At 45.6% G+C, this 14,780-nt stretch overlaps 1 protein-coding gene across 1 annotated transcript in view; it reads right to left on the minus strand.

Annotated features, from left to right (window-relative positions):
• The window catches only part of MYO5C (myosin VC), a 100,081-nt gene that overhangs the window by 61,552 nt on the left and 23,749 nt on the right, over positions 1–14,780 (minus strand). Inside the window, exons 6-10 of the mRNA XM_079129877.1 lie at positions 14,248–14,391; positions 13,420–13,501; positions 11,580–11,687; positions 5,005–5,111; positions 1,516–1,781 (exon numbers count right to left, since the gene is read on the minus strand). Coding sequence (XP_078986003.1) covers positions 1,516–1,781; positions 5,005–5,111; positions 11,580–11,687; positions 13,420–13,501; positions 14,248–14,391 — 707 coding nt within the window. The remainder of the gene's footprint in view (positions 1–1,515; positions 1,782–5,004; positions 5,112–11,579; positions 11,688–13,419; positions 13,502–14,247; positions 14,392–14,780) is intronic.

Here is a 14,780-nt window from a genome sequence, read left to right on the forward strand (position 1 = left end):
ATATATTCTTAAGGGTTGTTATTGATTGATTGATTGATTGAACGAACCCTGGAGCACTGTACCACTGAGCCACACTCCCACCCCTTTTCACTTTTTATTTTAAGACAAGAGTCTCACTAAGTTGCTGAGACTGGCCTCAAATTTGCTATCCTCCTGACTCAGTCTCCTGAGTCACTGGGATTATAGGCATGGGCCTTTATTTTCAAAGTCAGTTTCAAAACACAGAAAAGGAAATAACATTAGTCATAAATTCCCATGATAATGAAAGAGACTATTTTTAACCAGACTATGACTTTTTAAAAGTTTACTTAAATTTTTATTGACTGCTCAAATCCTTTCTTTGAACAAGGTAAGGTAAATAATTCACTAGACCCTCCCAGTAATGTATTAGTATTTTATAACTGTTGACATATACTATTAATTGGGAGCCATATGTATTAGAGTCTAAATTAAACAGTAACTCCCTTGTGGCATTGTCTCTCCTCAGACAGCTGAGGGAAGAGCTGACTCTATCTGGGTGAAAGCTCAAGGGCAAGGCTCTCCCCATGTCCACTGTGGGCAGCAGCAGGGGCATGATGTCCAGGCACAGCTCTCCCTTTACGTGGGGAGGGGCAATTGAGCTGATTGTCACCAGGGTGTGGGGACTTCCAGTCTAGGTGGAATACTCTATGATGCTTTTCATGGGACAACTTTCCCCCTCTCCTCCTGAGAAGATGGGATGGTCCTGGGGGAGGAACAAGGGCTGGGCATCTGAGGCCAGTTGCTGGCAAACAGAAGCCTGGGTGGTGACAAGCCCCTCAAGCCCTGCTCCATGCCAGCTTCCACTCTGCCTCTTTGTAGGCATCTTCAGCTGGAGCCGGATCTGAGATTCATAAAAGCAGGACGGGTAGAGAAAAGGAAAAGAATAAAATCCAGGGTGAGACCAGGTATAGATCTTGGGGAGAAGGGGTGGAGCTTATCATCCCGCCTTGGGAAAGGTTTTCTTCAGGTGGGTGCAGGTGAGAAAGCCTGGGTTTGAATCAGTCTCAGGCACCACAGCATGGCCAGGAGTTGGCCAGCTGTGGCTGTCACTTCTGCAAACCAGGAAAGTACTGCAGGGCTCTATGCCTCAGGGGTCTCTGGGGGAAACAGAAGTGGCCTTCACAGCACTGGACTCTCCTGCCAGTGGGACAGCTGTGAACGAGGTATGGAATCTTTCTAAGCTTTGATTGCTGCAAATCTAAAATGAGGACAGTCATCATGTTGTTTAAGGACTTGGAGAGAAACTACAAGGAAACCTATGGGTACTGGCGTTCGGTGAACCCCTGATGTTGGCCAGGATTAATTTAACACTTATTTATGCATTCTAAATAAAAGATACCATGACCCAAGAAAGTGTACTTAGTCTATACATGGAAAACAAAGAACCCCATCTTCATAACCATGCAAAACACAAAATTAGAAACAGAAGGAAGTGATCATTGACATTTAAGTGAGGGAAAAAAAAAAAAAAAGGCTCACTGAAGAGAATCTTACCCATAAATGTCCAAAACACCAATAAAAGTGTGCTGCTTGCCTGAAAACTGCAATGCTTGGTTAATTCTCTCCACAATGAAATCAAACAGGTGAGCATAGATCTTTTTGGCCAGCGCATCCCTGGCGTTAATGGCCTGGGGCCTGGTCATGGGTTTCACCACTGTCTCAGAGGTTGTGACAATTTTGCGATTGCATAGCCACTGAGCAACTTTGCTTCTCTCCAGGCCCAGGAGCTCGCAGAACACCTTCAGGTGACTGTCATCCGCCTTCAAAAGCAAGCAAAACCTTGTCAGGACTGCCCAGATATCTAAAGTAGCATCACCCCATCAGCCCAGGGCCTTGCCTCTGGCCCCCACCCGGGCCTGTGTAAGAGTGAAAGAAGAACTGGCAGGAGGGAGACCAGGCCTAAGGTAGTGGAGCAAATCAGGAGGGGCCCTAGTGACACAGATTCTGCACTTATCCCTGAGCAGGCACCACCGCTGTGATGCTGGGCCCACCTGTACTCTTCATTCTGGTCAAAGAATATCAATAGTGATGGCGGCTGTGGAAGCCACGGCCCCTGCTCCTGTGCTCACGGACACAACCACCTGTCCTCTCTCTTCCCTTTGCACCACACCAGGCCACCTGTCAGGATGTATACTCACTAGCCCACCTGGTGAGGTCAGGGGTTTACCTAGGTGGGCTGGCCCAGGAGTGCCCAGGTGTCGTGGCAGACAGAAGCTGGTGGGGTTCCCTCGGCTGGGTGAGCTCTTCTGTCAATATGAAGGCTCTTGTGGGGGACTTATCCTGGATCTACCAGGAGACTCTTACACCTCTCCCAGGCCTGGGCATGAAAGCCACCTAGTGGCCAGCGGACAGGGAGAGGGAGAGGAGCTCCCATTTGTCTTCAGCCAGTGTGGACTGTGGGCTCTTGCCGCTTGGCATGGGGATGTGATGCCGTGCCACTGAGCACCATGGATGGTCTCAAGCAGGGGAACTTCCTGCTCAGCCCAGCAGCATACCTGTGCGATCACTTCTTAAAAGCATCGGTATCTGGGGAGGAAGACCTTCTCGCTGTCCACCCACCTGCCCTCTGACCAACACTACAATAACTGGTGTGCTTGACCTTCTCTCTGGGGAGGGGACTGGCAGAGTCATTGGTTTCCTTCCTTCTAAGAAGGAACCAAACCTTCTAAGTAAAAAAAATCAGCTATAGGTTCTGCTAGGAAGGAAATGCAAAGAGGCCACAGTTTTTAAAAAATGGCTTCATGTGAATTTAATTTGTCCAACATTCTAAGTGCCTGATATAAATGAGTTATATGTGTGTACCAAAGCTAGACCAATAATTATGGGACTGGTAATTTATTTTCTTTCTTCCTTCCTTCCTCTCTCCCTCCCCTTACCTCTCTTCTTTCTTTCTCTGGTACTGGATATTGAACCAAGGGCTTCATGTGTGCTAGGCAAGTCCTCTACCATCAAGCTATATCTCAGCCCTTTTAATTTTTATTTTAAGACAGGGTCTTGCTGAGTTACCTAGGATGGCCTCAATCTTGGGATCCTCCTGACTCAGCCTCCTGAGTAGCTGGGAATATAGTTGTACACTGCTGCATCTGGTTAATACTGGTAATATTCCACAAAGATTCTTAGAATACTTACCAAAGAATTTGTAGTCTATCAATTTTAATTTCTCCTCCAAAATGCCACCTTTATGATAAACTTCATGAAATAGAGCTTAACATGATGATATTTTGGGGGAAATCACATATTTAGTCTATGAGAGTTTGAGAAGAAAAGGGGCAGAAGCTCAGCTTCTCTGAGATAAATCAGCAAGGAAACAGGGGGAGCTGCCTCCTCAAGTACATTATATTCTCACACGGGCTGGTGTCACCTCTCCCACCTTTACAGTCATTTGAGAATCAACCACCATGTGAGGTCTGGACCTTGAGGGGATAGAGGGGAAAGAGTTGGAGGAGAAGAATTACTTCCTGGCCATAGGCAACAGCTCAAAGCACTGAGCCAGAATGCATGCTCTATCCTGCCTGACTCTTTCTCCCTAAACTGCAGATGCCAGAGAGTTGAGAAATCACAGGTTGCACAAAATTATTGACCGTTCCCATCAGTTATTTTGGGGATGCAAATAAAGACATGGTTATGGACTGTTTGTGTACCCTCTAAAATTCATACACGCAAGCTATCCACCGATGAGATGATATTTGGAGATGGGGCCATTGGGAAGTAATTAGAGTTAGCTGAGGTCATGAGGGTAGGGTCCCCATGATGGGGTTATCACCCTTTTAAGAAGAGACAGCAGCCTGCTCTTTCCACCAAGTGAGGATGCAAGGCAAAGGCAGCCATCTGCAAGCCAGGCAGAGCATGCTCACCAGAACCCAGTTCTGCTGGTGCCCTGATCTCAGACTTCCAGCCTCCAGAACTGGGAGAAAGCAAACTTTGGTGGTTCAGTCACCCAGTGTATGATTATGGCAGCCAGAGTTGATGCAGACATAGTAATACAAAGCCTTAAAGGTGAGGTGATTTTGTACTTCATGGAAATGTATTTTTTCTACATGTTGTTCATTTCGTTTTCTTCTTCATATGGACATTGATGAGACTAACCAAACACGCCCCCTACCCAGCATCTCTGCTCATAAAATTTGTTGCAGAACAGACCTGTGCTAATCTTTATCTTGTGTCCATTCAATAGAGAAAACTATTGCAGAATTTACATGGGAATATGTTCTCAGAGAGGAAGCTGGCCCTGTGATGTGGATTGGAGCAGGTGTTAGGACGTAGCCTTTTGTCCAAAGCTGTGCAGTGCCCTTGAGATCCTTCATGGTCTGCAACACACACTCCCCTTTCCCGGTCTCATCTGCCACCCTGCCTCCCACTCCCTGCTCTCTGGATATGCTGACTTGCTTCTGTTTCTCAGACACCATCTCCTTTCAGAGGGTCTTGGCACTTGCCGCTTCTTCTACTTCCAAAGTTCTCCCATATACAGGCAGGGTCTGCATCATCATCTCCTTTGGGCCTCTGCCCACAACCACTTTATCAAAAAGGCTCTCCCTGACTGCCCTACACAATAGGCATGGCTCCCCTCCACCCCAAACCTGCTTTATTTTCCTTCATGATGGACATAACCAACCCTGGAACCTGTATTTGTTTATTATGCCTTCTGCCCTCCCTCCCCAGATCACAAGTTCCATGACAGGATTCTTATTTGGTTCAATGCTGTTCTCCAGAGCCTCTGGAACAGAGTAGGTGCTTCAAAAATATCTGTTGAATTAAAGGAAACAAAAACAAAAACAAAAACAAAAAAACAGAACCCCTGCCCCCATCACAAGGGGAGGAAGCTTTATTCTTTGAAGCCAACCCCAGGAAACCCTTGCTTCCTCCTTCCTGCTAAACCAGTCTACCCAGCTGGTCCAACCGTGCATGATGCTAATGCAAAGGCAGCTCAGCTGTGAGCCCGGCTTCCCACAACCCTCCAACCCAGGAAGGACAAACAGCACTCACGCTAACTAAGGATCTCTCGTTGCCCACTGCTGTGATCTGAACGTTGCCCAGATGCAGGATGGCTGCCAGGATCTTAAAAACATCCATCTGAAAATCCTCCTTCAAACCTGAAAGAAAGCATTTTCCCAAATTAGGAATGCTGCCTTTTTTTTTCCTTCCTAGTAAGAGAAGCACCTGGACCCTTTCAAAACCCTCTGGTACCTATCAGTGCCAAAAGCTGGGACAGGGAGCATGAAGTGGGCCTGGGGACAAGCCAGGTCACTGTTCTTTCCAGTCAACCCTCCTTCTGTAGGCACAAGGCGAACATGCAGCCCACTGTGCCTTCCCCTCTGCTGTGGCTGCCAGGGAGCAGTGCAAAAACAAACATCCAAGTAGCCATTGTTCCATAGAAGGGTTTCACGTAAGGATAAGCTCTTATTTATTGTGTGCCTTTTTTTTTTTTTTTTCAAGTTGTAGATGGACACAATACCTTTATTTTACTCATTTATTTATTTATACGTGGTGCTGAGAATCGAACCCAGTGCCTCACAACATGCTAGGCAAGTGCTGCACCACTGAGCCACGACCCCAACCCGTGTGCTTTCTTTACTTAGAAAGTTTTTCTTTTCTCCTTCTGCTCAGGAGTCCCTGGAATTCTCTTTGAGGTGGGGTGCTGGAGGGATCCCCTTTGTCCCTCTGGATCCTCTGCTCTCAGGAGACTGATTTCTATAGACCAAGGCAATGGACTCTCATGACCTCTGGCCCCTGGCTGGGTTTGATTAGTGGGGTGCCCTAGCGGATCAGAGAGGAGGGCCCTGGGGGAACTTGCCTTTGACTGGCTCTGTGGCCAGATGTCCCCACTCCTGAACTCGTACCAACTTTACCTAAATCTCTTTTCGGGCTCCCAGAACACTCCCGGGCCTGAAGAGGAGAGAGTAGAAAACAGCTCTGCTGCTGTCCCAGGTTCTCCACTGCCCTTGGGTCCTGTCTAGACCCCACCTACTTCTTTGTGTTGGTTCCTTCATAAACAGACCAACCCTCTTCAATCCTATTTTGTTTACTACATGTTTCCCCTGGGGCCCTGATGGATGCAGGTGGAATATAAGTCACGAATACATAACACATCCAGTCCCCATGAGAGGACCAGCACACCTCCTGGAGCTGCAAAGAAACTAAACCAGCTGCTGGCAGGACTTTGTGTTTAGCTCTGAAAATCACAAGAAAGAAGCTGCCAGCTGTGAGCTGGGCTTTGCTGGGTGAGCTGGGTCAGGATCCCTCCAGTGGGTGTAAGTGACAGTGTGCTGAGTCCAGGAGCTGGGACAGACACCAGGGCTCACTCCCGAGACCACACTGGGGTGGAGGCCAATGCCTCCCCCGACTCCCTCCAAGCAAAATGGAGCAGGCTCTGAGCCCAGAGAAGAGCTACTCTCACCCACACTTCTCACTTGAGGAAGCCTGGAATATTTTATTAGCAGGTAGGTAACATGCTTACATAACTTCAAAATCTAATGAGTCTTCTCTACTTCCAAGACTAAATAAAGCTGAAATCTCAAAAGATTCCAGACCAAAAATATCTGGAAGACTCCAGCTTAAACCGAGTGCAGGCGTTTGCTGCCTTCCCATTTAGAGTTCACTAATCCTCCCCCGCCCACCACACCACCACACCAGGAAGGACAGACATGTCTCCCAGGTCATCAATGCAATACATAACAGGTAAGTAAGAGGCAAAGCAAAGCAACTAAACACGCAGAGGCTGGGAATCTTCATTCTGGCACTCCTGCCAGCTCTCTGTGATCCATAATGAAGTCCCTTCACTACTCCATGCCTTCTAGAAAGAAAAAAAGTGGCAAAACAACTCCAAAGTGACATGTGAAGTCAAAGTCACACAAAAGCAACACTGGCCTGGATTAGACTATGAGGGGCAGCAGCCTGGTGGTGGACCTTGAGCCTGAGGTCCAGACTAGATCTGACCGTTTCCAGGCTGTTCTTTCTGTCAGAGATCAGAGGTCATGGCAAGGATCAGTGGCTGGATCAAATGAGGAAGAAAGAGCAGAGGAAACATGCTTTTTACCAGACACTCCACTTTCTGCTGTCTCAGGGGGCAGCTTCTCAGCCAGCAAAGGTTCCTCCGAGCAGGACCAGAAGGAAGCGAGCGGAACCCCCGCCAGGCCCTGTCCTCAGTACTTTCCGCACATCCTTTCATCTGATGCTCAGGACAACGATGGGAAGTACTGGAATCATTCCCGTGTTATAGAGGAGCAAATGAAGGCATAGAAAGCTGAGGAAACTCACCTGAGGTCACACCGGTGTTTATTACATAAGCGGTTTGGCACCAGTGCTCACAGCAGTTCGTGACAAGACCTGCAGAGTTCATCAAGCCATCTTACCTTCACCCTGAGGGTCCAAGGACCCCGGACAAGCAAGGTAAAGAACTCTGAGCAGAGTCCAGAGCTCATTCACTGGGCATGGTTTGGAGGGGATTTGAGTATTGATTGAATCAGAAGGCCTCCTGCCAAGTTGCCCATTTCTCTACAACAAACACCACCAAGAGATGAATCAACCAACAACCACTAAGTTACCAAGCACTTTTTTTGGGGGGGGGGAACCAGGGATTGAACCCCAACCACATCCCCAGTCCTTTTCAATTTTGGTATTGAGACAGGGTCTCGCTAAGTTGCTTAGGGCCTCACTAAGTTGCTGAGGCTGGCTTTGAACTTGTGATCCTCCTTCTTCAGCCTCCTGAGCTGCTGGGATTATAGGCATGTGCCACCACTCCGGGAAAGCAAATTTTAAACAAGACGATGTGCCCAAGCATGTTATAAGCCTCTCTATATGATTCAAATTAGGCAGTCTGCCCTTGAGATGATCTCTATCTTAAGATAATACCAAGACACAATCAAAAGGGCAAGTCAGTGGGACCAGCAGTACAACTAAGGGATTTGCATTGTTAGATGTGCTGTTCAACAGGTGTTTCCTTGGTGACAGAGACATCCCATATCTGTGTTGTATAATAAGGTAGCAGTTAGTCACATGTGACTGTGGGCACTTGAAACATGCGTAGTACAACTGAGGAACTGAATTTCACATTTTATTTCACACCGATTAAAATTGAATGTAAATAGTCACTTGTGGCTGGTGGCTTCTGGGTTGGATGACATAGGTCTAGAGATCATGCAATCAACACAGCACAAGAGCACTGATTGTGGGGTTATGTGATGTGATGATGGCAATCTCAGGGTAACTATGAGGTTATCCTGTGTAGGTCCCATCCTACACAGTCAGTGGACCTCTGACGCCTGCTCAGACTTCTCCTTTGGCTGGCATGGGGTCTTTGGGGGACTTCCAAGTTTAGACAAGACACACTGCAATGAAGCTTAGCAGGCTTCATGAAGTCCACAGATTTTTTTTTATGTATTACAAGAAAACCCTAAAGCACTCAGCATCAATGCCCATGCCACCATTTAGGATGAGGTTAGCAAAGGTTTCCTTATGAGGTTCTGCAGACCCTAAGGTCTATGTCATTGTTACTCAACTCTACCGAAAAACAGCCATAAATAATACATAAACAAACGAGATGGTTGTTTTAATGAAACTAGATTTTCCAAACATGCCAGAATGCTGACCCTGGTTTAGGACTTTTCTTTAGTGATTGCTTTCATGAAAGTGTCCAGACTTCTCACACTGACACAGCAGGGCACAGCTCCTAGGCCACTTTAGACGTTGGCTCTTACTCCTTGTAAAGTCCCTACCCACTGCTGTGGTGGCTCCTTTCCACCAGAAGGCTCCTAGTGCAGCACCCTCAGTGTTCCCATGCCATGTGGTCCCCTCCCTGTGAGTCCTGAGTCTGAGCTGGCCCTCCGGCTTGCTTCTGACCTTCTAAAGAGAACCTGGCAACTGTGGTGCTCTATGACTTCTGAGGCTGGTTCACAGGCATCCTTGCAGAGCCCACCTGAACCTCTTGCAAACAGTTCTGGAGGAAGCTAGTCACAACATACCAAGTCTGCCCGCCCTGAGGCCAGCATGCTGTAAGAAGTCCAGGGATAAGGCCACTGGAGAGAGAGATGCACACCCAGCCCCCAAGAGAGGAAGATTCGGAGGATCCAGCTCCTGGTGCCATCATGTGAGAGTCCCCAAGTAAGATGCGCCCTTCCGAGCCCAGTGAACCCAGAAGCAAAAGATGTACTAAGAAGCGGTCACTTGAAGCCACTGAAATATGGAAAACAGCAATAGACAATTGGAATAACTAGGTATTTTCATTATTTCACTGTACAGATGGGGAAACTGATGCTCCAAAGTAATGACTGACACCTGCCAGGCTGCATGCTGATCTTATGTTTGCATAAAAACACCGGAGAGAATGTGTGATAACAAATAAAGAAATACTAAATTTAGTCTACCTGCCAATGCAAGGCAGTGAGAGGCCACGGAAATCACTGACTATCATCTTTAAATAACTGGTGTTGAGAATGAGCAGGTTCTGTCCTGGTCCTAGAGTTCTTCAGCCACCCCGCCCCTGGCGGAGGTCCCCTACCTTTCCACCCATCTGCTACCTTGGGAGTGGGTGGGTTGTTGTCCTCTACCTCTCCACAAAGCTCTGGGAGTTGTGTCTACTACTCTAGGCCTGTGTGCAGGGCTGGGACAGGGGCAGAGCAGGGTAAGTGCCAGGGCCACCCCTGCATTTTCTGACTCCAAAAGTGAGTGCCTTTCTAGCCTCATCCTAGTCTCAGCCCCGGTGGCATGGAAATTTGTGGAGATGATCTAATTTGTGTGCTACAACAGGAAATACTGCTGATATCCAATAGTCGTAAGTTTCATGAGAAGAGGAGATGGTTTAACACAAAGAATGGTGTGGGGTGGTACAGTAGCCGGTAAAGAGAGAGAAAGAGAGAGAAGGCAGGCAGCAGTATTGACCAAGCACCTGCTGCGTGCTGGCCTGGGCTAGGGCTCTTATGCACATTTCCTTGCCAACTGTCATGAAAGGTCAGGGATATTGCCATTCTATAGGGCAGAAACTGAGAAACTGAGTCTCAGAGCAGGCAACCTCTGAGTCATGCCAACTAGGATGTCAATTCAAAGCCTACACTCTATTTCCTTTCTCTTGTTGTGTTGTGAGGAGGAGGATGTTATGGAGATGGGAGGGAGTACCAGGAGGATAAAGGGGAGCGGGGGCACAGGCAGGGCAGGCATAGGGACCAAGGTCCCCTGCGCTTGGCCAGAGCTAGGCTACCCATCCTTCCTCATTAGCCATGCTCCCTTTCAATGGAGTATGTTACACAAAAATCAAAATTATGACAATAACTATTTTCAGAAAATGTTAATCAGTACCAAGAGTGTTAATCTTATTAAGAAATGTATAAATCACCCTTCTTGAAGCATTTTTTTTTTTTTGAAGCAGTTTTAAGGGAGCAAAATCTGATGATGATTTTACTTAGGAAACGTCTGGCTTTCACTCTCAATTATCCCACTGTGCTCCTCTTGCCCATTACTTTGATAGATTTTAATCTCAAATTCTTTGACTTTTACAATCAAATACAGCTAATCAGGCCACAGCAACGGAAACCAAGGGTGGTCTGAGATTTCATTAAGATGAAACATGGTTTATGCTCTCACACTCACCAGAAGCTTTGGCACTTACAGGTAGATGTTGAGACAAATATAAAATGAGATTGCAAATGACTATTTATATCCTTCTGAACATGAACTCCGTGTGGGACAATGAAAGCAGAGGAAGACTGAGACCTCCTGGCTAACTGTGAGGCACCTTTGCTCCCCCAGGGTTTGCAGCCAAGTGAGATATTTGGGATTTGATATAAAAATGAGATATTTTAGGGCTGGGGTTGTAGCTTAGTGGTACAGCACTTTCCTTGTGTGCGTGAGGAATTGGGTTTGATTCTCAGCACCACATATAAATAAGTAAATATAATAAAAATCCACAGACAACTTTAAAAATATTTCTTAAAAAGTGAGATATTTTAAAACCTCAGAAAGCAAAAACCAGTTCTGTTCTACCTTAACCATGTGATTTTGGATAAATCAATACCCATCTGTAGGCCTTAGTTTCCCTATTGTAAAATGGGAAAAAATATCAGCACCCACTTCATGGGGTGGCGGTGAAGTTAGAATGAATTAATACAGGCAATAAAGTGCTTTGGATGGGGCCCCACATGTGGTAGGCTCCATGGATGTGTTTGTCATCTCATTCGCCTCCTTATCAAGATCCTCTGGAGTCCAAGATCCTCTGGTCAATGACTCACTTCTGAACTGAACCAGAATTTTGCTTAACCACTCTTCTCCATAGTGGCTCAGAGAACTTAGGAGCACCCACAGGGCATACAGCCCACACCTCCAGCAGCAAGCCAGCAAGCACCAGGGCAAAGCGAGGGAATTCTTGGCTCTTCCAAGGGAGAAGCACGGCCTTGGCCACTTAGTCTGCAAATACAATCTGAGTGGCTCATCAGAGATTAGAGTTTACTAGGAGTCCTCAGAACACAGAGATGCTGGGATGCCTGCCTTTTCTCTTCTCTCCTTTCTTTGTCTTTCTTTTTCTTTTATTTTTGGGAAATGACCACAGTCTGGGGTAGAATATTTTTACTGACCCAGTAACGTGAAGGTCTTTCGAGTCTCTACCATGTCAGCTTGGTCATTCACACCCTCGATGACAGTATTTCCTCCCATTCTTGTGTAATTAAATTCTTCTGCACTTCCTGAGACAAAAAAGTAAGGTATACGTGGTTATCAGAAACAAGAAGGGAAATTCATACTCAATAAGTTTCACACTTCACACGCTTTCCATTTGTTCCTTAGAATTCTACATTGCAGATGTAGAAGCTGAGGTTCAGAAGAGCAAATGACTCTCAAGAGCCCATAGCTGACAGTAGGGCAAGAATTTAGGCCTAACTCTAAAATGTTTTTTTGTTCCTGCAACTGACATTTTTATACAATGTTATTGAGGTGTATTGAACATACAATAAACTGCATTTTGGGGGGGTACCTGGAATTGAACTCAGGGGCGCTTAACCACTGAGCCACATCTCCATCCCTATTTGGTATTTTATTTAGAGACAGGGTCTCACTGAGTTGCTTAGTGCCTCACTGTTGCTGAGGCTGGTTTGAACTCACAATCCTTCTTTCTCAGTCTCCCAAGCCGCTGGGATTACAGACGTGCTTGACCGTGCCTGGCTAAACTGCATATATTTAAGATGTACAATTTAATGGGTTTTGACATAAATATGCCCTTACAAAACCATCACACAATCAGATAATGGCCACATGCACGTTTAACATTCAAATAGTAGAGGACCCTTCAGAAAGCTCTTGTACATGTTTGCTTCTTGTATTCTGTTGGTCTTAAGCCTGGGTATTATCTTTATGTAAAATCTGCAGAAACTTAGATTTCAAGAGTGCAAGCAACTTCTCCAAAATGAGAGTATGTGATTTCAGTTCCAACACACTTGAAAGTTACCTCTGACAATTCTCACCCATCAGCATATCACCGAGGAGAGGGGAAGAGCTGTGACAGCAATGCTGAAGGCCATCTGTGCGGAAGGATGAGTAGCCGTACATCTTAACTGTCCCTGAAGCATAGTTAACTGTGATTTCAAATAATGAATGTCCTCTAGCATATCAAATTATGATAGAGGGTGTCATTGTTTGGATGTGTGGTGTCCCCCAAAAGCTCACATGTGAGACAATGCAGGAAGGTTCAGAAGAGAAATGATTGGGTTGTAAGAGTCTTAACCTAATTAGTGAATTAATCCCTTATGGATTTATTGAAGCGACAGGTTGTGGCTGGAGGAGATTGGAATTGGGGTGTGTCTTTGGGATATGTATTTTGTATCTGGAGAGTGGAGTCTCTCTGCTTCCTGATCACCATGTAAGCTGCTTCCCTCTGCCACACTCTTCCGCCATGATGTTCTGCCTCACCTTAGGCCCCGAGAAAAGGAGCCTGCTGTCTATGGATTGAGACCTCAAATAAACTTTTCCTTTTCTACAATTGTTCTGGTTGGGTCCTTTTTGCCACAGCAGCAAAAAAGCTGACTAAAATAGAAGGGCTGCTGGGGGTGATGCCATGCATGTTAGAAAACAACTCTTTAAGGATGCTCCAATAAAAATGAACATGTGGAGACTGCAGCAGTAGGGCTAGGAGTAGCAGCCCTTCCTGAGGTGATTCTGGCTTAATGACCACAATCACCCAATAAGTTGTGAGAAGAACCCCAGGGCTGACATATCTCCTGTCCTGGACTCACCTCCCCACCCCAACCAGAATCTATTTTCTTAGGCAGATGCATCAATTCCATCTCTGAAACCAAAGGATATTATGTCTTTAGACAAAATACAAAATTTTCAGAAGTTGTGTTGTACTAGTAAGAAGAAATTAACCAAGAATTTAAACCTTTTACAGAAAAGAGACCTTTCCACACACCATCCATCACATACCCAGTTTTAGATGTTTAAATTCCGACTGCTGTGCAGACGCACAAAGCTGATAGAAAATGTGGTAATTTCGTTCATTTTCTGACTGTAAAATAAAGAAAAGACCCAAAAATTATACCAACTTTTTACAAGTAAAAGTTCCAGGTTTATAATGAGAGGATTCTAGATGACTAATCTGAATACACAGTTCTGCTCTCGTGGACACTCACGTTCATGACCAGCTCACAAGCAGGCCTGTCCTCTCAACTCAGTAAAAAAAAACCGGGTGACCAAAGATCTTTCAAATGGTGACCAAGAAGAAAGTGTTAATAAGTGAAAACATTTCATGACATGGCAATGATGTAATTCATACTAGCTGAAACTTTTGAGAATTCCTGAAACACAATATAAGGCTTCCTGCTGCTCTTCTAGGCCAAGACTAGGAGAACTTTCTTTATTTTACTTACAAAAAAGCCTTTCTCCTGGCCCACTCCCTCCCTAGCTCTAATCCCATCCCTTCCCAATAGAAAACCAGGTCAACTGCTAGGCCTATTTCAGTTTTTGTGTTCTAGAAAGATAACTTGATTTTTAAACAAAAAGATTTTTTTTTCAAATTAAAAAGTCACAACTTTTTCCCTCAATCATATGACTCCACGGATACTGCACCCACCCACCCATCAGGTTTTGCTCTTGATACGCGGGGAAAAAAAAAGAACCCGAACTGCAAATGAAAGACACTTAAACTCAACTCTTCAGGTTGCAGAATAATACAGGTTGTCTATTTAATATATACATGTATGTAATATTTTAGAAGTTGGGAAAAAGGAAATTTAACTAATACTTTATTCTTACTTGAAAGACAACTCTGGATTTCTCCAGGAGGTAGGTTCTCATGTTGGCGCCTATAATCTGATTTTTCTCATCAAAGCTGATTTCTGTGTACTTCCCAAAACGGCTGCTATTGTCATTGCGGGTGGTCTTGGCATTTCCAACAGCCTAAAAAAAAAAAAGAGGACTTGTAATAAAATTTAAAGATTGACTCTGAAGACTGAGGCAGGAGGATTGCAAGTTCAAGGCCAACCTAAGCAACTTAGTAAAACCCTTAACGACTTACAGAGACCCTGTCTCAGAATAAAAAAAATTAAAATGACTGGGGATGTGGCTCAGTGGTAAAGCGCCCCTGGATTCAATTCTGCCTGCTCCCCAGATTTTTAAAAGTCTTTGCATTAAAATTACTGGCACAGTATTTAGCAACATCCAAGACCATGCTCTTGGGGGCAGGTCTGACTCTCAGAGAAAGGGCTGGGGCCAGACAGAGAGAAAAGCAGCTGGAGGCACACAGGGAACATGGCTCAATGAGCACACAAGGGCCTGGGCTCCTCTCA

Source organism: Sciurus vulgaris (assembly GCF_902686455.1).
Source record: "Sciurus vulgaris genome assembly, chromosome: 2".
Taxonomy (NCBI): domain Eukaryota; kingdom Metazoa; phylum Chordata; class Mammalia; order Rodentia; family Sciuridae; genus Sciurus; species Sciurus vulgaris.